Below are 25,394 nucleotides of genomic sequence, written 5' to 3'. Positions count from 1 at the left end.
CAGTCAAATGCATATAACAACCATTTGTTTTTAAATACAAGGGACTAAGCATGGGGAAAGATACACAGCTTTACTGACATGTTCACTACAGCCTTCATTAAGAGATTGGACTGTAAATGCCATAGCAGCTGCAGAATGACTCTTTAGCAGACCGCGAAGGTTTTGGGCTAGCCTATGAAAAATCTAGGAAAAAAAACAAATCGGTGGGGAAAAATGTGTTTGTGTGACAAGAGTTGTGTCCTTTAGAAATGTGGGTCCTGATTTGTGCCTGGTATCAGTGATGTCATACAGTAGTTGACTTACAAACGAGACAGCCATTAACTTTCTGACTTATACATTTGACCTTTGTCTTTAGCATTTTTCTAAATGTCATTACGGACATTTAGAAGCACAAGCCTCTATCATATATTCGTTCCTTAATTAGTCTGACAAACATATTGTAAGGGGTAACAGTTCACAATCAGTGACTGGGTCTCTTTTGGCTCAAGCGACTACGAAATATAAGGACTGTATCTGCTATTGAAAATCATGTTGTTTTTGTTCCATTATCTCCATGGAATGTAGGTGACCCTTTGGGATTCTACACAATGTTTTTAACATGTATTAACACTCAAGAAATGTCAAACACAAACACACAATGGAAATGGTATGTGGCCAGAACCCTTGTAAAAAAAAAAGATTCATAAAGAAGTCTTTGAGGTAAGCTGAAGGTTTCATTGCTGCACCTTTCTTTGCAGCAAGTAAAGGCACCTCACAGAACAGCTCAACAATAACCCATATTCGAGCATGAGCTATGTGTGATTGGAAAAACAAATTCAGTTAAAGTAGCAGCACAGATAAGTGGCAATGGTTCATTAGTCATGGGAACTGGATATGAAGGTCTCATAAATTGTTGGCTTAGTTATCACTTCAGTGCATCTGAGAGATGAGTGCATCTGAGAGATGTGGGTAAAGGGAATGTGGATAAATTACTGAAATTATTGAACTGCAGTGCCTCATTTAGAAAAAGGACAGTCTGTCCATTTGTGGTTGGTTCAGAATTTACACTGGGGTGAGCATGAAGCCTGATTGCAGCTCTCAAAGGAGAAAATGGGACAGTTACTCCATAAAACTGCTCAGATAAAAGGACATTAATGCTTGGTCAGCATCTGAGAGCCTTCCCATTTGTAAAATACATCTTTCAGCTGTTCAAAACTTCTGGAGGTTAAGGGAATCAACTAGGGAGGCACTATATACTTCCCTAAAGTCCATTTCAAGCAGGTGTTGACAGGCAGGTGAAAACAAAGCAAGAATCCCTGTGGGAAGAAATTAAATAAAAACAGGAAAGCTGTAGGCGAATGCAATTCAGTGATAACCTTTTCTATTGAAGCACAGGGGGTAAAGACCTGCATTGTGCCTGCACTGTAAGTGATTTTGTGCAACAAAAGGCTGTTGGCAGTTCAGGTTCAATGGAGTGCAGCATTTGCAACTCTATTCTGTTCATTCTGATATACTTACTTTGTATTTGTTATATTAGTATGCTTCACAGTACTGTATTTCAAATTTAGGTTTTCGTTTCAGTATATAGTACATGCAATAAAAGTGTAGGACAGTTTTAGAAAGCTGCACCTTATAACGTTATAATTTGATATTAGGATGAACAAGTCTCATCTAGATTGTGGAGTGCAGTTTGGAGTTTACATTCTAATACATTTATAATAAATTCAGAATCACAAACTGGGACCAGGCAATTTGCTGAATTTGAGAGAGAGGTGTTAAGCTAGATGAAAAAAAGCGTGTCACTTCATTAGGTCAAATGGGCCATTGAAAAGTATTAGATCCCCACATTTGTAGTTTTTGACAGGGCTTTACAGGCTGAATTCATGACAAGGGAACTAAATTAGATGAAGTCAGTTTTGGTCCCAGTTTCAGTGTTCACACTGGAACAAAAGAAAAAGATACCCTGGCTAAGCAGTCTTCTACACATCTTTCATTATTTAGGACGTATTACATGTGCAGACTTGCCTTAAAAATGCAACCTTAAATCCTATCAAAGTAATTACAGATAGTACTATTTAAATATCTCAAAACCTGTCCTATTAGGATGCAGACATAAAAAGTACTGTATAATTTATCATAATCAATCAAGACAAACAATCACTGTCATACATAACACAGATTTCATCCCTTGACCCGTCTGATTGCTCTTTCATAACTATTAGGCTAAACACTCAATAGTGCTAAATTTAAAAATACTAAAGAAACATAATGCATTCAATGACAAACGTTGTGACTAGAAATACGTTGCTTTGATAAAACATGGCAAAGAAAATAACGCAGATACACAAAGTAAGGAAAAACAAAAGTATGTTATCAGTATTTAGGATGGGAGTACTGTACCTGTGGGATTAATGAATGTGTAGCTGTTTCCTCCCTCTGAAGTTATTCTTTGATTCTTACTAGTGTCTGGACTCATGACAATGGGTATATGCGCAATTTAAGGAAGTTGCTGAGTTTAATTAAGTGTACAAGTTATGAACCACATTATGTGACCACACAATTGGCAGACATTCCTAGCATGTATATGATCTTGTATTTCACAAAAGGACATTTAAGAGCGCTGTTTCCCACATTTCTTTGACAAGAGGTCACAAGGTGTATTTTTACACAAAAACTAATTTTGAGACGGTCCAAACACGGCGACACATGAATCAATGTTCCTTGTCATCCCGACAATGGTAGAGACCCTCTAGAGTACAGTATTACACACAGCACTTTATTGTACAGAGTTGGGATGCGACTGACTTGTTTTGCCTGCAGCAACCAACAACACTGGAGATGCAACTGGAGCCAGATTGCTAGGAAAATGATTTGTTCTGCCACCTTTGCCCTGAATTTTACTTTCACAGTCGGGCAGTGTGCAGTGGAGTGTGTTGGCCTAAAGGCTTTGTGATTTCCAACAGAAGCAGAAACATGTGAATAATCTTATGATGATTCAAAAACAGTTAACATGATTCAATCACTGGTGTTCAAAATGGTGACAAAAGCAAGCAATATTCGGCAAAAGCATATTTGGAACAATGTCGTGGTTTTGTTAAAAAAAAGTCTGTGTTTCACAATTTAAATAGCTTGGTCAATATGAAAAGAAAGAAATTACCATAACATTTTTTTTTTTATAACTGTTACACTAACTATTTGATTTTACTCTGCATATTTACTCAGCATAGATGGGAATGTCTAGTTAAAAAATGTTTTTAAAAAAATTGAAGTAAATCTGTGAAATAGCAAGTAGGCCTCAGTCTTGATCTATTAAAAACATTCCTGTTTCCCTCAATGGGCTCTGGCAGTGCATTCCATTGAGCTGGCATTCTCTCTCAATACACCCTTCAGGTGAGGTTTCTTACTTGACAAGGCATGTTCTGCTGATCAGTATCACACTGAATTGCTCACCAAAATGCTCATAATTGCCTGAAAGTGGTCTGTAAGTATTCAGAAAGCTAGGTCTGCAGTCAACCATGAGCATGGCCCAGGGAATTGGGGATTTGCTCATCACTGTCTATATATGTATTTTTTTAGCAGGTCTACAGTGTCCCTTTTGAATGTTGCTAGGGAGTAAGTGGTTTATGATTGTGGTATTGCCTCCAGGCAAGGGGCAATATATAGATACTGTATGCCAACTAGCGGTAATCCTGGCATGTATGGTTTAAAAACTGTGAAATTGGTATTTCTAAATGTTCTTTAAACAGGTCGTACTTATTTTATTATATTGCATGTTGTTGATATCTTGAACTGGCTTATGGGTTTCTTAACCTACTTGATGCTACAGGTATCGATGTGACATACAAAGTACAATCTCTTTTACCTTTACCATCTAGTTAATGATGGGTAAGGCAATTTTCGATAATCTCTCCCTAAATTAATTTGCCTTTCAGAAATTAATCTGTATTTTTCATTTTTAATGTAGCTCCTTCAAATTCTGTATTTTCAATATTTTCATTCCGTTTGTACCTGTGGTGATAAAGTCTATGTCTTAAAAGATGTATTTTACAAGTCTAAAGTCTATGGCTCCATTTAAAACGACTTTTGCCACCTAGAATTCTTTTTCTATTGTACTAGTTTTCTAGATTTTGGGTGAAAATTAGTCAAATTCAAGGGGCAACTTAAATAATTGTCAGGCAGAAATACACTTCATTATCTTCTGCAATCCTGTGCAAACCTTGTGCTAATAAATGCATATCACACTACATCAAAAACAAATAATGCAAGGGCCAATGAAACTCAGTATCAAAGAAGAAAAGAAGCCAGCCAGAGACAGGGCACAGAGCTACAGCAGCGCTTCCCCATGGTTGTTTAAAGTGCATTTAAAACAAACATCTCTGAATAATGTCAGAACAGTTTGTATACATATACATTACAATGTAATATACAAGTTGACAACATACCTCCAGACTGTGGCTGATAAATCACTGAAATCTCAGCAATGCGTTGAGCTCTCAGTTTAGGTCAAGCAATAACCCTGATGGCCACAATTAGGTAAGTAAAATTGGAACGTTTCTGTAAAATGACAACCACTAGCGCAGCACTTAAAAGTTTGTTGTAAACCCTTGTCAAAATAACAAAAGGACAGGGTCACGGGATCTCTTTTCAGGAATAATAACATGACAGTCAAAGCGTGCTACCTCTAATTTCGTTGTAAATGTAGCCCATGCAACACTGTGCTATCATGAACCAAAGAGCCAAATGGTCTTTTATCTCATTGTGTGTGGATATTTTGCCATCTTATTATATAATCTCTACAGGACCACCAGGACCTCCAGGTGGTGTTCGAGTGGAAGAGATCAGAGATTCCTCAGTGAAATTGACATGGAGCCGGGGAGCTGACAACCACAGCCCCATTTCCAGATACACCATCCAGGCCAGGAGTGTGCTGTGGGAGGACTGGAAAACTGTCAAAACATGTGAGTCAGAATGGTGCTGCAAAACAGAAGGAACAGAACACTAGAATGTGTTACTGTCTGTTCTATATTGTTAACGTTCTGCTACTTTTTTTATTTATTATTAAAGTAAATAGTATTTGTTTTATATAACTACAATACTGTAATTACATGGCTTTGTGGGTGCTATCGTAGCAGCTATAATTCTTAAAACAATAACTGTATTTATTATAATGTATAAACTCGTTCTCAGTATCACTCTCTGAAAACGACAGCAGGTCTACATGTTACAACAAACTAAAATAGACCACACTCTATTTCATTTAAAGTTCATAAATCAAGGTTGTTACACAGGCAAATTATGTACCAGGAATCTATTTAAAACTAGGGAATTTATGAAACATGCATTCAATCAAATAGTATGTTTAGAAAAACAACAAAACAAACGATAATGCAGAATATCAGCATAAACAATTAAGCAGGCAATACATTAAAACAATTGCACTGTCAATATTACATTAAACAATGTTAATACAAACAAGGCATGGACATTTAGGGTTTCAGTTCTATATACACAGTGCTCCTAGTGAAATATCTGATTCAGTGTCTTAAGATATACTCCACTAGTACTGCATGGAGCATAGTATTACTTACATAAGACATTCTCTAGAATGACTTCACAATGAATACCACAAGTAACCAAAATTACAATATGAACTCTGTTTATATGGTAAGATACCTGTTATCTAATCACATACATGCATATATGTTGCTATATATCATACCCCGATAAGTATTAGCTTCATATTTGCATGTCATTTCCATTCGGATAGTTCTGTTTAGGTAAAGCAAGGCGTCTTAAGGCATTTCGAAGCCGTTTTCAAAAACTAGGGCCGTGGTGCACCTTAATACAACTTTGTAGCCATTTTGAAGAGACCAATTTTGAGTTGCTAAAACTCTTGTCTTAAAGGGATTTTTGGAACAAAGGGAGGTCAGAGAAAGTTTCTGATTGGCTAGTCATATCAGAGCTTTACACAGTTTGAAGTGGAGGTGGTTTGTGTCAGCCAAGCTCTGAGTAAATTACCATTATTAATTGCAGGAAAACTAATCATTGTCTCCCCATGTTTGTACAGACTGAGTGAGTTACCTTGATAATTTGCAGACTTAACTTAATTACTCAGAATACTCATCCAAACTGTTAAAAATAAGCCAATATGACTTACAGTTTCATGTTTTATATTTGATGAATTATGTATGTGTTACTTTAAAACATCAACTGGCTTTTTTTTCCCTTAAATTATTAAAAGGGGTTTTCGCTTCCCTGCCGCTTCACCGTTAGTTAATGTAAAAAGACAGGTTCAAACCCATACTGCACTGTTTCTCAGAGATCATTTATTGGAGTGATGTAAAACTGAGTAGCTACTATTGGCCAGAATGTATTTTTGGACAGCCCTGGCACACATATAAATCTGTGTTAATTAAGTGCATTCCCAACCAGATAAAAATATAAAATATGGCTTCTGAAACAATGTTCCCTTTTGACAAAGTTTTATTTATTTATTTATTTTTTGACTGCTTTTATTAATAAAACATCTTATTGATAAAACTGGATTTACAATGTATAGTAGGAGTGTACGAGATACATAGAACTATGAATAAAAAGCAGGACAAATAATTATGTGGATAATAGATTTAGATCATTAGTTTTGTGATTTGCAAATTGAGGCTTCACAATACTACATTTTTTTGTGATTTAAGAATACAATAATTATACATTTTAATATCAATAATAACTTTAGTATCATCTTTCTTATCTAAAGAACGATTTCAGGGTTTAATTAGGTTAATTTTATTCAAAATTATTTTTGCCTCTGTGTTTTGCTTTGTACCTCTAACTGTGTATGTTGTACCACTATTCAGCTCCTTCGAACATTGAAGGCAATATGGAGGCTGCAAATGTAATTGATTTAATTCCCTGGATGGAGTATGAATTCCGTATAATAGCAACAAATACATTAGGGACAGGAGAGCCTAGCATGCCGTCGAGTCAAATAAAGACTCTGGAAGCAGGTAGGACCATGTTCTACATTGTTTTATGTATTTATTCATCTTTGTATTAATAGATTTCATCATTTAATATTTTTGTTTATTTAAGTTTCACTAGAATGCATTAAAAATGTGGGAAATACTGTGTATGTATATAGATAAATCTTGTTGTTTTTCCTTATGAGACCACCGATTACATGGTTATGATTTTCTCAAATTTGTTTTGTGTATCTATATATATATATATATATATATATATATATATATATATATATATATAATTTGGTTGGCCAAATGCAATTTTAGATGTAAGACATATTCAAGTTCTAAGAATATCCATTTAATTTGTTTATGACTTGTGGGATCATGTGTATGCATATTTTGATGAAGCAACTTAATTTAAAAAGCCATAAGGCAGCAAAAAAGCCATGCTCCACCACATACTTGTGGTTTATTAGAAATGTAGTTGAGGCAGAAATGTAGTTGTAAGTAACCCACAGAAAAAAATGCTGTGTGTAGGATTGGCACAGCTTTTGAAAATTCAAATTCAAATCCTGTTTTGTATTACTTTTAATTATTGGTTACTAAAAAAATACCAGTTACAACCTTCAAAATCAAACACACCCAAACCAAATATAATGGATAATAAGTGTATTCATATATTACTATATTTTACCTAATAAATAACTGAAACACATGTTTAAAAATATTTGTTAACAGTTAAAAAAAAGTACATTAACATGTACACTTTGTAAAAATGTGAATGGTCTCAAGGTACATACTGTGCAGTAATTATGAATGCTTGAATGAGATTTTAAGAAATATGTTAGAATGCAACACAATCAAATGTTTTGGTTTAACATTGCAAGAACTGTCAGGCTGGGAGTCATACAATACAAATAAATACTTACATTTCTTAAAGTGTGATCTTGTATTAAAAGATTGCTCCATTAAAAAAAAAAGCACATATATTCCAAGAGCACTAATTTGTAATATTTGGAGAAGAGGACAACCATACTAAATTATATCAGTCTCAGTTATATTCTGTAAACAGCACCTTTGGGAGAAAAAAAAAAGTTATCTGATAAAAGTGTGAATTTGTAAAATTATAGGGCTAAAGCGGGAGGCAGTGTTTTTGCCATGTTATTCCCATTGTTTCAGAGACTCAAAGATGTCGCTGATATCCGTACTTCATTGGCATTTTTCCTCTGGTAACAGTTAAGTATTAGTCTTGGCAGTACTGTAGACCCTGGCAGCAGTCAAAGGCCACTATTATTGTAACTATATGAGCCACATGTGTTGTTTGGCTTTGTTAGTAAAGAAAAAATCACGTCTCAACAAACTTAACTCATCATTAAGACTGTTTCTGTTCCTTTCTCTTTTAGCTCCCACTGTGGCTCCATCTGATATTGGAGGGGGTGGGGGACACAACCGAGAGCTAATAATTACATGGACGGTAGGTTCTGATATCGCACAGACTGTTAAAAAAAAATAAAAAAATAAAGAAAAGCACATTCTGTGGATGGGTTTATAGAAATTATGGACTGACAAATGCAGGTGTCCAGCATGGGTATGGATTAGTAAAAAAAAAAAAAAAGGTACTGCCTCACTTGTGCCATCTGTTTGATGTCTACAGCGAGAGTTTAGTGAGTGAATGCTAACTCAGCAACCCCAATGTCATGCTTATTGAATTGGTTTTTATGTACCCCAGTTGCCAATGGAATTACGTTTGACATTATACAATTTCAGATAAATATCGGGGGTAAAATAATATATATATATATATATATATATATATATATATATATATATATATATATATATATGGACTGAAAAGCAGCTCACATGCTTCTGTTTTCTGAGTGACTTGTAAAGTTACTTTATCAGTACTGACATGTTAAACAGTATCATTTTTCACTAAAGCTAATTTATTATTTACAGAGATGTATCTACTGAATATAATGTCAATGGTGTTGAAAGACAAGTAGAAACATACAATAAGAGACGTCTAAATATAAAGATCAAACCGTTTTCTGAACAGGAAATAATAACTCAAGAGACACACTGCTCACATACTGGTTTAGTGCCAGATGAGGCATTCATTGGGATTTCTGTTTTGGCCAGCTGCACTAAAAAATATGAGACAAACATCTGTGATAACTTTTTTCAACTTTTTTTTATCGGCTAAGTATGTACTATTTTACACATGTTTGTGGTATTAGGTGTCTTGTCACAGCAAATGTAATGATATGTTTACATGTCTGATGGGTTGACCGTGTGCATTGTATTCACATTGCTATTGGTCAGTAGGTAAGATAAGACCGGTATTAAGATGTTATTAATACCAGATGCTCTTTGTGTTTTGCATATGATGTCCTTAATAAAGTTGGAGTCAAACCAAAGAATGTTTCTCAGCAGTATTGTTACATTTTTTGCAGTTTGAAGGTTTGTGAGTATGTATATAAACATTTTTCTTTTCTCTTCATAGCCAGTGTCAAGAGAGTACTACTTTGGTGGTAATTTTGGCTACATAGTGGCCTTTAAGCCTCATGGTGAAAAGGAATGGAGAAAGGTTACAGTGGCTTCTCCAGAAGCCAGGCGTTATGTACACAAAGATGCGTCTATCACCCCGTCCACTGAATTCCAAGTCAAAGTCAAAGCTTACAACAACAAGGGAGAGGGACCCTTCAGTCTAACAGCAGTTGTTTATTCAGCCCAAGACAGTAAGTAGAATTGTAAGATATATAAGTATATAATTACAGGAGTACTATTCGTGGGTTACTATTCAAACCACTGTATTACCACTAGGAATGTTATCACTAACCCCCTTTAATTCAGTTAAAGATCTTTCAGTTATTTGTCTGTATTTATCATTGATAGTATTTCCTTATTTGATGCCTCTCAGGTGCAGTGCTAAACACTGCTTTCCCTGTGCTTTTCTTAGCAGTCTCTTAGTTGTGCAGTTGGAATTGCTCCTGGAATTGTATGCTGCTTGGGTTAGTGTAGCAGTGGGGACGCCATTTATAGCATTTGTACCACAGAGAATGTAAAAAATAAATAAACAACAATAAACCGCATAACAAAATATTTTGAACAGCCTAGTAATCTCTGTCTATTTCTACTCTGAAATATTATGGTTATGAACTGAATCTAATTGTTTGGGAATCATTAGATTAAGAGATACAGTATGTAATTATTGGTAATGTAACTATGGTATCATGTTAAACCGTATTCATCAACTGTAATTATATTAAATGAGTTTGTTCATTTCCTTTTGTCAGGAAAAGTTTTTAATCAGAACAGAAAGTCTGATCTTTTTTCCTAATTTGGTTACCTTACATTAACTGAGAACTGTGACAGACAGTTTAATATTTTATTAAAAGGTGCCTGTATGTATGTTTTCATCTTTTACATGTTTCCTAAACATGCCTTTCAATGAACATTCAAATTTATGAATCATAAGAAGTGTACTGTCATATGTTCTTATTATTTGAATCAATGTACTTTGACAGTGACAGTGCAGACAGCAATGTTAAGTAGCAGAGTTATTACCAGCTACTGAAAGGCAATCAAGAAGCTATTGCAGCAAGATGCTAACAATTAAATATCATTTTTTGTTCCATATGTTCCCATGGAAACGAAGTATTTCTACAGAACTCTGATTGTTCTGATGCATAGTTGACTCAGTGCCCAGTTGGAAGATTAAATATCAGATGAAAGTTATCTGGAACAGAGACAGTAGTAGCAGTGTGTTGTAACTTGTTATAAGAAATATATATATATATATATACATGACAGCTCACACTAACAAGAGAAATGAGATCTTTCACCAACATCTCTTATTGAATAAAGTAAGAGAGTAAACTAGATGCCAGTATTAATCTGTGGCAATGATGAATAAAAGCAGAAGTACTACTATGCATGATGATTAGTAGATCTACAGTACATGGAATGAACACACAATATTACATACATTTAGGGGTTCAATTTTAATGATCTAACCCATGGCAGATCCTTATACTGACTTCCTAAAATGTATAAAAATGATTTTCGAAGGACCTAATTTCAATGTATGTTTATTGTATGTAGTAATTTTATTAAGTGGGTCAATAAATCCCCCTTAAACAGTTAAAGGGTGGCAGTATTATACAGTAGATCCACTTTTTCCACAATCTGAACCTTGCCTGGTGCAAGGATAAAAACAATGTTGTAATTACATTCAGCAATGTTACCGTACAATAAGCTGTGCTGTGTGTGTGTGTGTGTGTGTGTGTGTGTGTGTGTGTGTGTGTGTGTGTGTGTGTGTGTGTGTGTGTGTGTGTGTATAAAAAATAAACTGTCTCACAACATGATACATTAAAAAGAGCATTTGCATTTGTCTACTGACGTAGTCAGTAATAGCACCTTTATTATTATTTTTGATTGAGTTTTAAAGCTGGCAATTCTACTGATGCTCACACATTGCATTGTATGTTTTTCAGCTCCTGTTGAAGCACCAACAGGTGTAACGGCTCAAAGCTTGTCATCCTCTGAAGCCCAAGTCTCTTGGGTGCCTGTTGTCCAGCACACAATAGAGGGGTATGAGGTATGTCTGCACCTTTCATGAGGAAAATGCCATGCTGTTGATGCTTCTACAGCAGAGATTCCTGATTGTATTAATTCCCAATAAGGTCAACTGCCAGTAGTCTAGACACTATAAATTACTTAGAAGCATTTTTCTATCAGGTACATGGTCTAAATAGGGCAGCAGTGTGGAGTAGTGGTTAGGGCTCTGGACTCTTGACCGGAGGGTCATGGGTTCAATCCCAGGTGGGGGACAATGCTGCTGTACCTTTGAGCAAGGTACTTTACCTAGATTGCTCCAGTAAAAACCCAACTGTATAAATGGGTAATTTTATGTAAAAATAATGTGATATCTTGTAACAATTGTAAGTAGCCCTGGATAAGGGCGTCGGCTAAGAAATAAATAAATAAATAAATAAATAATAATAATAATAATAATAATAATACTAAATCTATGATGGTGCTGATTGATGCAATTAAAAAAAACATAGCAATCGTTTTTCAAAGGCACATTTGTCTATGACCGCTCTGAGATGTTTTATTCTCACCAACAAAATTTGGTCACTTTTACTATATTTTGAGACATTTTCTTGCTGTAAATTGAATATATTGTTCTTACTTTCTGGCGGCTGATCCTTGAATGTCAAGAAATATGAGGAACACTTACCAGGATAGGCAGGATGTAGTCAAGAGATCCGTTCCAAGCCTCATATCATGCATATACAGACTAGCTACAAGAGAACACATATTTGGAAAAACTATCCACAGACACATAAGGAAACAGCACACATGTGTTACCTCAACTCTAGCAGCTTTACAGTACACCTTTACCAGGCTAGCAACACAGTGGATTTGGATCATATATTGTAGAATACATACTGGTATCGTACAGTGGTGCTGTTTTATGGGTAGTTTTAACCTTTTTATTTAAGTGATCATAAATTTAGACTGGCAGATACTGTAGGTAGACATTATATAAATATAGCATGTAATGAACTAGTTAACTAGATAATTTAAAACATATTTAAGGTCAATAAAGTGTTTTGCACGTACTGTTCAGATATATTGCATGATAAAGTCAAGATGGTAGTAGAGCATGTCTTCCAACCACAGCCAACCGCAACAAATCAAAAAGATCTCCTGATCTCTGCAAATCATCTTGAGACACCTTTTTTAAAAGGGAAATAAATGCTCTTCTGTTTATTAAAAGCACCAAATCTCTCACTTGTATCAGGTAAGATGAGAGACCTGAAACACCTAGTCTCAGAAGACATGATCAAATGTTCAAAAAAAAATAAAATAAATAAAATGATCAAATTATATACCTAGAGTTAACACGCTATGATTGTCCCTGTTCTTTTTTATCTTGACATGGGTTTACAACAAACAAGGCAGTGGGTTTCGTTTTATGGGAATTATGAAAGGCTGTGCTAATATTTCGAATGTGATGCATTTTAAGACCCGTACTATTAATATAATACGTTAAAAACAGTGTTTACAATGACTTTAGAATTATATTACAGGAACATTCCAATTTGACTTACTTCATCATGGCCATTCAGGTTTACTGCAGATGTAACTGGAGCGTTCTACTTGTCATAAGAGATAAAGAAGTGTATCTCTGTCTATTTATTGGCAGGTATTCAATAAATCCATTCACTACCGTGTTGATTTATGTATTGAGTGTTTTTAAAAGCCCACTGGAAGAATATTTTCCTCTCATCCAGGGCACTGGGCCGAGGACTTAAACTTCTTGTTTTGAAATCAACATGGTAGTGGATGGATTTATTGAACACCTGCTGATAAACTTCTTAAATACAATTCTGAGTATGAGTAACCTGTTTTTGCACACCCCTACTGGTAATGAAACCCATTTTCAAATTCAGTCTATGAGCCGACAGACATTTATTAACAAACTCAGATTTTACAAGAAAACAAGTTGTCTGCAAAAGCTAAGTGAAAACATTCAACAGTTTTTTTTTAACAACTCTCTTACATTATTATTTTATTATTATGTATTTCTTAGCAGACGCCCTTATCCAGGGCGACTTACAATCGCAAGCAAATACAAATACATTCAAGTGTTACAATACAAGTCATACAACAAGTCATCATAATAAGTATGACAGACTGAACAAAGCAAAACATAATCATACGTAAACACGTGTATTGTTTCTCTCTCTCTCTGTCCCATGCTCATTTTGAAGAATGTTGGCGGTACTGTTATATTGAAAGTTTTCTTCATAAACATGTATGTTTAGTCATTTAAATTATTTCTAAAAGGTTTATGTTATAATCCAATGTTGTTACAAATACAGTACACCAGGTTATTTATGTTGGCAAATTAATTCTCTAGGCTAGTGAGCACAAAGGTAAGCAAGTACTATTGTATGTTGGGATATGATATCCAGCTTTTGGCAGTTTATAAAGGATTGTGACTGTTTTCTAGCCAATTGCCAGTTTGGTTTTTTTTCGGTCAATGACATACAATAGCACTTTTCTTTCTTCATCAGGTTCGATACTGGAGGACACAAGACAAAGAAGAAGCTGCACATCGAGTACAAGTGTCCAGCCTCAGTAATTCAACCAGACTGGAAAATACTCTTCCAGATTCACATTACCACATCGAGGTCCGTGCCTTTAACGCAGCTGGGTATGGGCCTCCCAGCGAGCTCTATGATATCTACACAAAGAAAGCACGTAAGTTCATTCTGCAAATCCATTTATTTTAAGCAGTTTCTTGAATTTCACTGTACAGTATGGAGATGGCAGTATAGTCAATACAGTGGGTTTCTAGTACTTGCAGAACCTCTGTTTAAGTACAGCTTGGAAATGGAATAGCTCTTAATTAAGTTCATACAAAACTGCTAATTCTAAGAAAGTACTAGTAACATCTATTTATCTAACCTAGTGTTCTGTTTAAATGCAATTTAATTGTAATTGTTTTTTCTTTGTTAACCTTTTAGTATGGTGGTTAGTTTCAGCAATACATTTCAATGAATTAGAGGTGTTTCCGCCATGCAAATACTATATCATTATCTGAATAATCTTGTTATTTTCCAGCTCCTAGCCGCCCTCCAAAAATAGTCAGTAAACATATTGTGGGTTCCCGAGTGAGCATCGTCTGGGAGCATGTTGAACCTTTGGCTAATGAATCTAGAGTGGAAGGATACAAGGTTAGACATCTCCATATTTCAATGATTCTGTTGCAGTGTGTTTTATAAGAGAAAAATGATACATTTTTATCTGTTGAGATATAGAGATGAAACATCACATTTACAAAGGATGACATCAGATGATACTGTCTATTTAATCAAATCTCTTTTCAGTTGTTTACTATACTTCACACTCAAGCCAACTTTGGCATCTTTTTGATGGAAAAATATATAAAGTGAAATTTTAGAACTTATATAGACAGCTATATCTTTTAGATTAATAGGATGCTTCCTGTAACAGCGATTTTACTTTTTTTTTACATTTCTATAAATGACAGTGTCAGGATGCATTTATGCCAGGTCATGTGTGAAGACTTTTAAATTGACATGTATAAAATATATATATGATTTGTTTTTTTATTCCAGACTACCTGCAAATAAAGTCTCTTTTTGGGCCTGTTGTCTTAGTGGATAGCTTTCTATAATAAAATACAGTTCAATTTCTGCTAAATCATGACATAACTAATGCTCCCCTTGACTTTGTTTATAAAAAAGGATACACTTTCACCAGAAATGTCAATTTTCTGATTCAGTTTGTATTATTATATTATTTAGACACGTATTTTGGCATAATATTGTTTTAATGGTTCTTCAGGTGCTGTACAGACAAGAAGGACAGCCCGATGGAATGTTGTATTCAACCGGTAAACACTATATAGATGTACCAGTTCCAAAAGATGGCGAGTATATTGTTGAAGTTCGTGCACATAGTGAAGGAGGAGATGGAGCAGTGGCTCAAGTCAAAATCACGGGTAATTGCTTTCATTTATTAATCATTTATTTATTCAATTAGGGAAATACCTGTACATTTAAGAGAAATTACTTTCCAAGGTATGTTCTAATTCATACAATCAATGTAATGTTGTTAGTTAGTTAGTTAGTTAGTTAGTGGACCAGATGTGAGACTTATTGCATCGTGATTATTAAGGCATATCAATTTGGAATAATCAAGGAGCAGCGTCTTGTTACCGAAGGATTATTTCCACTCGGCCAGCATTAGTGTTTATTCCTGAGGTGGGTATGATGGAACTTTAATGGCGAAACCTGTGTTTTAACTGAACCGGTGCACATAGATGTGTCTAATTCAATTGGGGTGGAAGTTTCATCTGGTTCTGTAGTATACTTGCATGGCTATATTTACATGTTTACCAGTATAACTGCATGATTGAGGGTATATTTACATGGTTTGGGGTGGATTTGTTCTGTTGATGAGTAAAATCAGGGGTCTCCAACCCTGGTCCTGGAGAGCTACAGGGTCTGTTTTTTGTTTCAACCAAGCTCTCAGTTACTTAATTGAACCAATTATTAGCTTAATTAGTCAAGATTAACATGCATTCCAGATATTTTGCCATTTATGGGGCTCTCCAGGACCTGGGCTGGAGACCCCTGTATTAGATGTTTCATAGGACGAGCTCCAGAACCCTTTAACCTCTTTTTCCATTCTAAAAGATTTCCTAATTCATTGACCTTCAATACTATACACACTGCAGAATACTCAGTAACGTTTATTTAAACAAAACGTTACCAGTATGTGGTAAGATGGAGAGTATGCAAGTTCAGTATCAAATAAAGGATATTGAAGATGTCTGCTGTGACCTGTACAGTCTAGATCATGGGTCTCCAACCTGGTTCTGGAGATCCTCAGTCCTGCAGGTTTTATAGGTGTCTTTACATCATCAATAGCTAAAGATCTGGAACATATGTTAATCTTGACTAATTAAAAAGTAATTGGTTCAATTAAGTAACTGAGAGCTTGGTTGAAACAAAAAACAGACCCTGTAGCTCTCCAGGGACCCTGGTCTAGATGAAGAATATTTTTTTAAAAATGCCTTTTACACACTGATGCTGGGATAACTGAAGAACAAGCATTAGCTGCAGGTATTACTAGCTGTTTTATAAATTCATAGATGATCTTCCTAGATGACCTACACGCATACTTACACCACATGCGCTGAGTACATGTCATGCTGTACTACTTATACTTAGACTGCACTTCTGTATCACTTATTATTGGAGAAAACAGTACAATAAGTAACGTTACCAGACCTGTAATACATAGTGATGACTGGTAATCAAGACGTGTGAAATGAAATGGTGAATTCTGAATGCACTTTTTCTCCACTCATATTCTCATTTGAGTGGAGTATCTAATGTGACTAGATTAAAAACAAAACAAAAAATAGTATCACTGATAACCGAGTTTAATGCACCATTTCATTTTAATACACGTATAGTTTTCTTTATGAACAATTTGTTAAACGTATTTATTTCACAAATCAAATTTACTGTTGTCAACTTTTTCACACCACCAGTGCTGAGGTGTAGCTCAAGAACAAAACATTACGGTAGTTTTGAACCACAAAAAAATTGAGAAAACTTTGCATTGGGAAGAAAACCTAGTAAACCTAACCCATAATGTTTAGATATATACTGTTTTATTTCCATTTTATATCAATATATGTTTTTTTTTCTAATGCCTAATTTTACAGCACACAGATGAATTGGGGGAACAATCAGATTATAAAACCTTCATATGTGGTCAATGTAATACAGTAGATGATTCACAAATCATCTTGCAAGCAGAGCTATGCTCTGTTCGCTAATAAAATGCATGAATTGTAATCCCAGTTTCCTCAACCAATCTGCTGCCAAACTAATTATAGCAGACAAATTATATGGTGTGGAAAGCTATAATTTAGTGGGAATATTAATTTTCTGTGAATATGAAGCATGGACAACAAAACTTGTGCTAGAGCCCTTTTCCTTTTACTTGTGGTGTTCTTTTAAAAATGTTGACAGTCACTCTGAGTTAAGTTGAAAAAAGATTTATACAACAGGAGAAGTCATTTTTGATACACCTACACAAGCAGTAGTCTTTTACCGTACTCCTTAAGAGCTCTTTTTTGCTGCCGAGTGAACCAGATGGAGCTGAAAGATTAATATCTGCTTCTACTAGGCAACTACCAGGTTACCATCAAATCTCAACAAAGTAATAAACACATTACTGTTGCTAACAAGTACAGTATTGTTAGCATTACACCACCATTGAAAAAAAAGAATAATGTTGCTATTATTAATTATCATTCTATTTCATTGAAAAATCCCACTTTGTTTAGTTTCCACTGGTTTCCTAGCTGCTACTCATCAATTGAAGTCATTCATCTATGATCATGATATTTGTTTGTGAAGTAGCTTTATTAAGCTCTATTTTCTCTTTGCTTCGTGCTGGATATTTGCCTTTATACAGCAAGCATTGAGAGATCTACAGTAGAATCAACTTTTTCATACTCGGTGGTCATGACTGAATATTTTTTTTTTACATTATCTACTGTATTTTGGAATCTATTTCGCATTCCTTTAAATCCAACAACAAAATGACTTGCCAGATCATGCTGTTTAAAAGTACGCCATGTTCCTAAGCAAGTGCGGCGCTTGATCTAATCAAAGTCATTCTCAGAATTCAGTTGTTTAATATAGGTTTAAACATTCATTTTCCATGGTACTTGTTATATACACATAATGCACCATTACAGTTCATAGAGCGCTGTGGTTCTTTCACTCATGAGGATACCCGTAAAGAACCCACTCAACTTGGGTTATTCAGCTATCCTCATTCGTGGAATAACTACAGTAGTATGTGAACCTTTATGGCGTATCCTCTGTAGCCTTAGTTTTCCATTCTGCACCTTTACTTCGCAAGTTCCTTGTTGACTTGTTTGCGTACATCTCTGAAAGGTAGTTTCAACTACCCAGACATTCAGAAATGAAAGACATGAGGAACACCAGGTACCCTACTTCCTCCTCCTTATGAAGATCAGCTACAAGCATCACTGTAAGAAAGGCAAAACAAACATGGAAACGTGAGAAAAAATGGGATCTGCTTTTATGTTATTTTCATTCCATTCCACACGAAACACTTAAAGATGATATATTCAACATTGTTGTATATTATAAGACTCTGCTGTACTTAAATACATAAACATTATTTAATAAAACATACAACATCTTAAAGGGATACATTTGACAACCCTTTTCCTTAAGCCCTTATTTTCACCAGTTTAAAATATGCTTTTCAGAATCATCCATACATCACCAGACGACAACTGCAACCAGACAGCAATTTGCCTCATTGAGTTCATGTTTTCCAACAGCCAATTTGTATGTAATAATCTAATATTGAATTCTTTCTTAGAAACCCAAATTGTCATCTCCAGACAGATGTGGAAACACTAAGTGATTGATGTTTTTAATAATGCCGTTTTTCTTTTTTAAATCCTTACCGTATGAACACGTTCATGAACAAGTTTGTGTCTCATGGATTTTCAATTGTGAAGTAGGGTTCTGGGTTAAGTTCAGCAGATGGGTGTGGTGTGTTTGAAGTCAACCATGACAGAGCTCAATGATTTGTCTATATCCAGCCTGAAACAATATCTCTTATTTTAAATAAAGGTTTGACAAATGTATAAGTACATTAGGCCATTATCATAGTGTGGAAATAAAACAATGTGAAAATGAAACATACCAAACCTCAATTATCATTTTTAAGAGCTAGCACATACTGAAGGAAAGTCACCAGAGAAGTCTGTGTGCTAGCACCATCCATTGACATTTTTAAAGCGTTAGTAATTTATAAATAATGGCAAGTCCCCACAGTCCATGATTTAACTACCTCCATGTGTTCATTCCTTTGCCCTGTTTTTTGTTGGATACATTACCTTTTTACAAAGACAGCTATACCATTTTGTAATTGATCTCACTTGCTGAAGGAAGCACCGTCATATCCATTATCATTCAGCCGGAACGCTCTTGACAGCTTGATTTCATGGTCCCTGAAAATAAAAGCAGTCAAGAGGGTACAATGCAGAAGTTTTAAAAACATTGTGAGTTTAACATAATCCTTAGCAGCATTGCCGTATGTATGATCTGCAAGACTGTGGCTGGTCCGTGCCTATCCTTTCACTTCATAAACCAAATAGCTGCCATGTTTATCAAACTTCATAAACCCCATTAACATACTTTGGATGAACGATCCACATATTTCTAAAATACCATTCTAATAACATTTTTTAACAAGGCTCATGAAGTTTGATGACAGAATTCTACAGGAACAGCAACAGCACAAATTATTCCTTAAAAATGACAACTGTTTATGTACTGAGAACAGAAAAGAGACTTTTTTTTTGTAAAGATATTTAAGAAGAGCTTTCAGGTTAAAAATAAACAGGTTGTTGAGAGCAAAGTGTGTTGCTCCAGGAAAGCGGACATTGGCTACTGACGCAATGTACTCCCCACCATCAGAAGTTCAAGGTCAAAAATGTTTTTTAAGAAATTGAATGTTGTAAATTTCGCCTTGTATACGGTGCTGTTAGATGTAGTACAGAATTGATTATCAGGAAAGAAGCGGATTGTCAGTTCATTTGACCTGGTCCCAATGGTGTTGTTTTTTTGCAAGCTACAAAGAAGTGCACTTTTTTGCCCTTCTGCCCATCTTGTAGGGGTGTCCAATGGAGCACACTGGAGGAGTTGTTTTTAAAAAACATTGTTTTGTACATATGAGAAATAAAATAAAAATCAATAATGAGCGTTTGGGCTGAATAAAAGTGCTTCACAAAATTACCATAATCCACTGACTTGAAAGGAACACAACAGTTGTATCCCTGAAGTCACGTGATTATGTGATTTATCCATGATTCTAGCAACTAATAATATTATTAATTAGTCATTTAGCAGATGCTTTTATCCAAAGCAACTTGCAGTCTAGGGGGTGAACTATGCATCAACAACTGCAGCTTCAGAGTCTCTTACAACAGGTCCTCGGTTTTACATCTCATTTGAAGGACAGAGCACAAGGAGGTTAAGTGACATGCTTAGGGTCAAACACAGTGAGTCAGTGGCTGGGCTGGGATTGAACCAGGAACCTTCATGTAATAAGCCCCTTTCTTTAACCACTGGACCACAAAGCCTCCTATATTAAATCAGGTGGCTGTCTCCAGTACCATCCATGGTAAAGTATTACTATTTTGCTTCACTATGTTGAAATATTTCACCCAAGAGTCTCGACAACACTCACTATCCATTGTTTAAGGCTTTACTATGAATTATACATTCCTTCCTACCATACACCATAGATGCCAAGGTCCAAACTACATACTGTATCCAAAAAAACAAAGATTGTTCAGATGTTCTGTGTGTCTGGGAAGCAATTGCTAACACAGTTGGAATAGCACTGTCTGAGTATTGATTGTCTGCTTTTGTTTGAAATTGTAGGTGAACACGGAGGAGCCACCAGTGTACAGTCTGCCAGTGTCACCAGTTTGCTGTTTTTGGTCCTGGTTGCTCTTCGTTGCCTGGAGCTGTGAGTCGCCATATTATTTTTCTGAGTGAAGTGGACTCCGAAAGTTTCAAGCCTGTGAGGACGTTGGCTCTTTCCAGAATCCCTGGCATCATCTTAAAGCCAAATACAATGCTCTTTGGAATATATAAGTGGAAAAGACTTGTGAAATGTTTAAAGGACAAAGACAGCCAGAAAATCCCATATTAAGTACCTATAAAAAATATATCTGAAAGAGAATTCTTTTAACATGTTCAATATGCCTTATAGAAACATTTACAATGATCTTTTACAATTGCATGATTTGGTCACAAGGTACAAGATAACAGTGATATAAATACAATAGCTAAGGCTGTTAAATCCCCACAGTAGGGGATTTAACTTCAAGAACAAATGTCCAATTTATTTAGTAGAACATTCGGGTGTAACTGGTACATGTAAGAGTAATTGAGTCTGTCTTATATGTTTGTGTTCTGCATATTTGATTAACGGCTGTTGTTCCTTTCTACATAAATAAAGCACCCCCTATATAGATACAGTCAAAACAAATACAAATTTCATTTACATGCTGTATATAGTAACAAGCTTAAATGTTTCATTATGCAGCTTAGCTTTGCTTGCTATAGCCTACATATGCACAGCTCATCACTATCTGCACATCTAGCAATTGGCTTTTTGCATTTTTTAAACTTCATAATTGACTTTGTAGGATATCCATACAAAAAAAAACTGTGATATTTTTTAACATCACAAGAAAATTAATAGTAAGTCATTTTGTGATTCTAAGTCTGGTGTTTTTGGAATTATATCTTTATTCTACCATGATACCATTCTTTCAATGTTGCAAGATCAATTGGAATCATAAGTTGTGTGCTAAGAATCTTGTGATAATATTTTGACAAAGTGTCTGTTTTTATCTAAGGCCAAATCTAAAAAATATATAACAGCAGACTACTATAATGTTTTTATAGTGCTACCATAACAAGTTATTGTAAAGAAAAATCTGATATGAAAACAATTCTCCTGTATCTGGCAAAATAATATTGAATGTCTAGAAACACTTCCAGTCTGTAGCATAGTTATGAGCTGTCTTGGCCTTTACTGATTGAAAGCAATAGTAAATGAAGAACAAGAATAATACAAAAATAGAAACCTAAAGCAATGAATAGGAAATATTAACATGTATACAGTAACTCACTGACAACATTTTTTTTATAACATCAATTTTAAATGTATGGTGATGACAGTGTATTTGGGAATCATAATACTGTGTATAACAAATTGACTGGACTGAAAGTTGGTAAACAAGTATGATACAAAACAGATATAGTTTTGTTTTGACTGTATCGTTGGGAAATCAGTATTACATGCTGGTGCTGTGTAAAGAATGTACTTTTTGTTGTTTAAATTGTTGATATTCCAGTCTGAGTGTGAGTGTTGACTATATGAAGTGGTTCTGAAACAGCTGGCTCAAGTAGTACAATGTCTGATGCTTCAAAAATACTAGCTTTGAATGATGTTTTAGTAGCACACCCTGGCAAGCTCACTAGAGGTAGTTTTTATCTTTTAGAATTTCGCAGTAAACAAAAATAAAAGCAGCAAGCATATTGGTATTATTAACTGTCAAAAAGCAGAATAGGCACAATATTGCTTAAATATACATTTCTTTGTTATTATTACAGTAATATATGATTTTTGTATTTTTTAAATATGAAGGAAACAAGTTGTTAATGAGTTTTATGTCTGTGACTTAAAATGTTGTTTTTTTGGTTTGATATAATAATTTTTTATGACTTATCACAGAAATGTTTATTGAAAATAGAGATGTATAGTTTCCCAGAAATGTTATGTTTGAAACACATCAGTATGATACACAAATATACACTTCTGCATTGTGAGTACCTAATATGAAACCACCAAAAAGTGTGTTTTCTTTTCTACATAATCAACAAATCAACTGAACAAATTGCCAAATGCATGAATGCCTTTAACTGCAAAATCTATGATATTCAGAGCAAATGGGTACATTTATTGTGCATGAAATGGAAATGGAAGGTAAAGCTTAATTTAAACATAATTACATATAAAAAATAATTCAGCTCACATACTGATCAGGTAACTCTAAACTGCCTTTACTGGTATAAAAACATACATGTTTGAATGAAACCCTATGTGTCAGAAATATTGTAAATAAGCCTAACCTATGTATTATCTGCTTACATAAAGCCAGTCTTCTCAATTAAAATTTATATAGACAAATGTGTTGTTTTCTGTGCATTGTGCCATAATCAAATATAGTATTTAGTAAAAGAAAATAAATAGGTCCTAATGTAGTAAATGATATGGACCGTATTAGCTAAATCATGAAAATGTGGTCTAAACATGTGCAACACACTCAGTTATATTTACTGGTGGTCCCCAGACAGTAACAGACTCCATGTACATTTCAAGATGTACATTCTGTTCATGAGGGCTGTGATTCAGATTATCCCTGCTTTGCTGTAGCCAATTGGCAAGGCCTCTATTGGCAGCTTTGCGCCCAGCCTCTGCCTGTTGCATATGGGTCATTTTTACAATTAAAAACTGGAAACTTGAAATATGTTGACATTTCAAAGGAACATGTTTCCACTTGGTTTGAAAGATTTGTCAGTGTGTTACTCAATCAAAAGTTTATTTGAGAAAAACAACATCTTTTGGCATACATGATACGTATTTGATATGCCAGATCTGTATTTCACATGTACAGCTATATGTAATTTGACATTTAATATTGAATATTTCAGTCTGATTATCTTTATAGTTCCCAGTTTCCTACTTAAACTTTGAAGAAGAGGATTTATGGTCAAACCTGAGACATTCACACAGGTAACAAGATGATATGTTTTACCACTCAAGATCCTTATATCTCTTTTAGGACGTTCTTTGGTTACCACAGCTATTGCCCTGAATGACTTGGGAGACTACTATAATCCTTTTTAAGTGTGTTTTAATGGATTTAGTAACATTTTAAAATATATTGCTACCATTCCATGCTAAGATGGATAACCATGCAAAATACAGGATAAGTTTGGATATCATTTGTTATTGTGTTATTCTATATACAAGAGATTTAGAAAATTTATTTTTGGTTGGTGAAACAAACAGAGTGTTCAATTTAAATCTCCTTCAAAGATATAGTTTGAGATTTATTGACTTTGTCCCCATATGTAAAGTAAAATACCATTACAAATCATAAAACAAAACTTTAGTTCTGGTTCGTTTCACAGAAACAAGTTTAAACTTGAAGCTGATTTTGAAAAGTATGGATGAGTTGTATTTAATAAGTTTGGCAAATAATACTGGATCTTGAATTGTAGACAACCAAGTACAGTAGACCTAACAATAAATACTATTATAATCCATGTGCTTTTCTACAAAATAAATAGGCTCTTTATTCCAAGTGCAATAGTTGAGGTAAAAATAGTCGAATAGGTCGACTCGTCACCACTTTTAAAAATAAATAAGTAAATAAATCATGTATTTGATAATGTATAGTACTGTTTTGTAACACTGCTGTTTTTAAAACTTGGAATTTTTAAAAATTATTTATTAATGTTATTTATATGTCAATAGGTTGAAACCGCGCTTCGCAATTATTATTTATTTTTTAGCAGATGCCCTTATCCAGGGCGACTTACAATTGTTACAAGATATCACATTATTTTTACTTACAATTATCCATTTATACAGGTGGGTTTTTAGTCGAGCAATCTAGGTAAAGTGCCTTGCTCAAGGGTACAGCAGCAGTGTCCCCCACCTGGGATTGAACCCACGATCCTCCGGTCAAGAGTCCAGAGCCCTAACCACTACTCCACACAATCATTTGACACAAGTTTCAGAAGTCGACTGTCACTACTATTCGATTAGTTGACCAGTCGATTGTTTGGTGCTACCCCTAACCAATAGTGTTTCAACACTCAAGTAACGAACTGAAAAAAAGGTACATAAAATAGCCTTCAATCAACCTGAATGGTTTATTTCGTGTTTTGTAACTTTAGCATTTTACACTTTAAAAGCTTTAAAATGACCCACAAGATATTTAGAAAGTCTTTTTGATGTGTTTTATTTTTTATTTAGTTTTTAATGGTGGATGGAAAAGCAATTTTGATAATATAACAGTAGGACAGGCGAAACACTAGCAGTTAATAAAAGTGAAGGGCTATGCCATTTTTTTTTGTTTTGTTGTGGAGATACAGTAGAGTAGGTACCAGTATGGATGCTCCCTCAGGGACTGGTACCTCGTCATCAGCTGTTGACCTCCTTACAGAAGTGTCTGGCTTGGCAGTG

The 25,394-nt window shown here is 34.7% G+C and overlaps 1 protein-coding gene across 3 annotated transcripts in view; it reads left to right on the top strand.

The window, feature by feature from the left end:
* Window positions 1-23,327, top strand: part of LOC117419767 (contactin-1-like) — a 94,606-nt gene extending 71,279 nt beyond the window's left edge. For all 3 annotated transcript variants that reach the window (XM_058985757.1, XM_034032843.3, XM_058985758.1), the window contains exons 15-23: window positions 4,779-4,937; window positions 6,834-6,983; window positions 8,345-8,415; window positions 9,448-9,682; window positions 11,441-11,544; window positions 14,036-14,222; window positions 14,586-14,698; window positions 15,333-15,489; window positions 21,005-23,327. In XM_058985757.1, coding sequence (XP_058841740.1) covers window positions 4,779-4,937; window positions 6,834-6,983; window positions 8,345-8,415; window positions 9,448-9,682; window positions 11,441-11,544; window positions 14,036-14,222; window positions 14,586-14,698; window positions 15,333-15,489; window positions 21,005-21,096 — 1,268 coding nt within the window. In that variant the 3' untranslated portion in view covers window positions 21,097-23,327. The remainder of the gene's footprint in view (window positions 1-4,778; window positions 4,938-6,833; window positions 6,984-8,344; window positions 8,416-9,447; window positions 9,683-11,440; window positions 11,545-14,035; window positions 14,223-14,585; window positions 14,699-15,332; window positions 15,490-21,004) is intronic.
* The last annotated feature ends 2,067 nt before the right edge of the window (window positions 23,328-25,394 follow it).

The sequence above is a fragment of the Acipenser ruthenus genome, chromosome 14 (genome assembly GCF_902713425.1).
Source record: "Acipenser ruthenus chromosome 14, fAciRut3.2 maternal haplotype, whole genome shotgun sequence".
Classification (NCBI taxonomy): domain Eukaryota; kingdom Metazoa; phylum Chordata; class Actinopteri; order Acipenseriformes; family Acipenseridae; genus Acipenser; species Acipenser ruthenus.
This window is presented reverse-complemented; position numbering and strand designations above follow the sequence as displayed.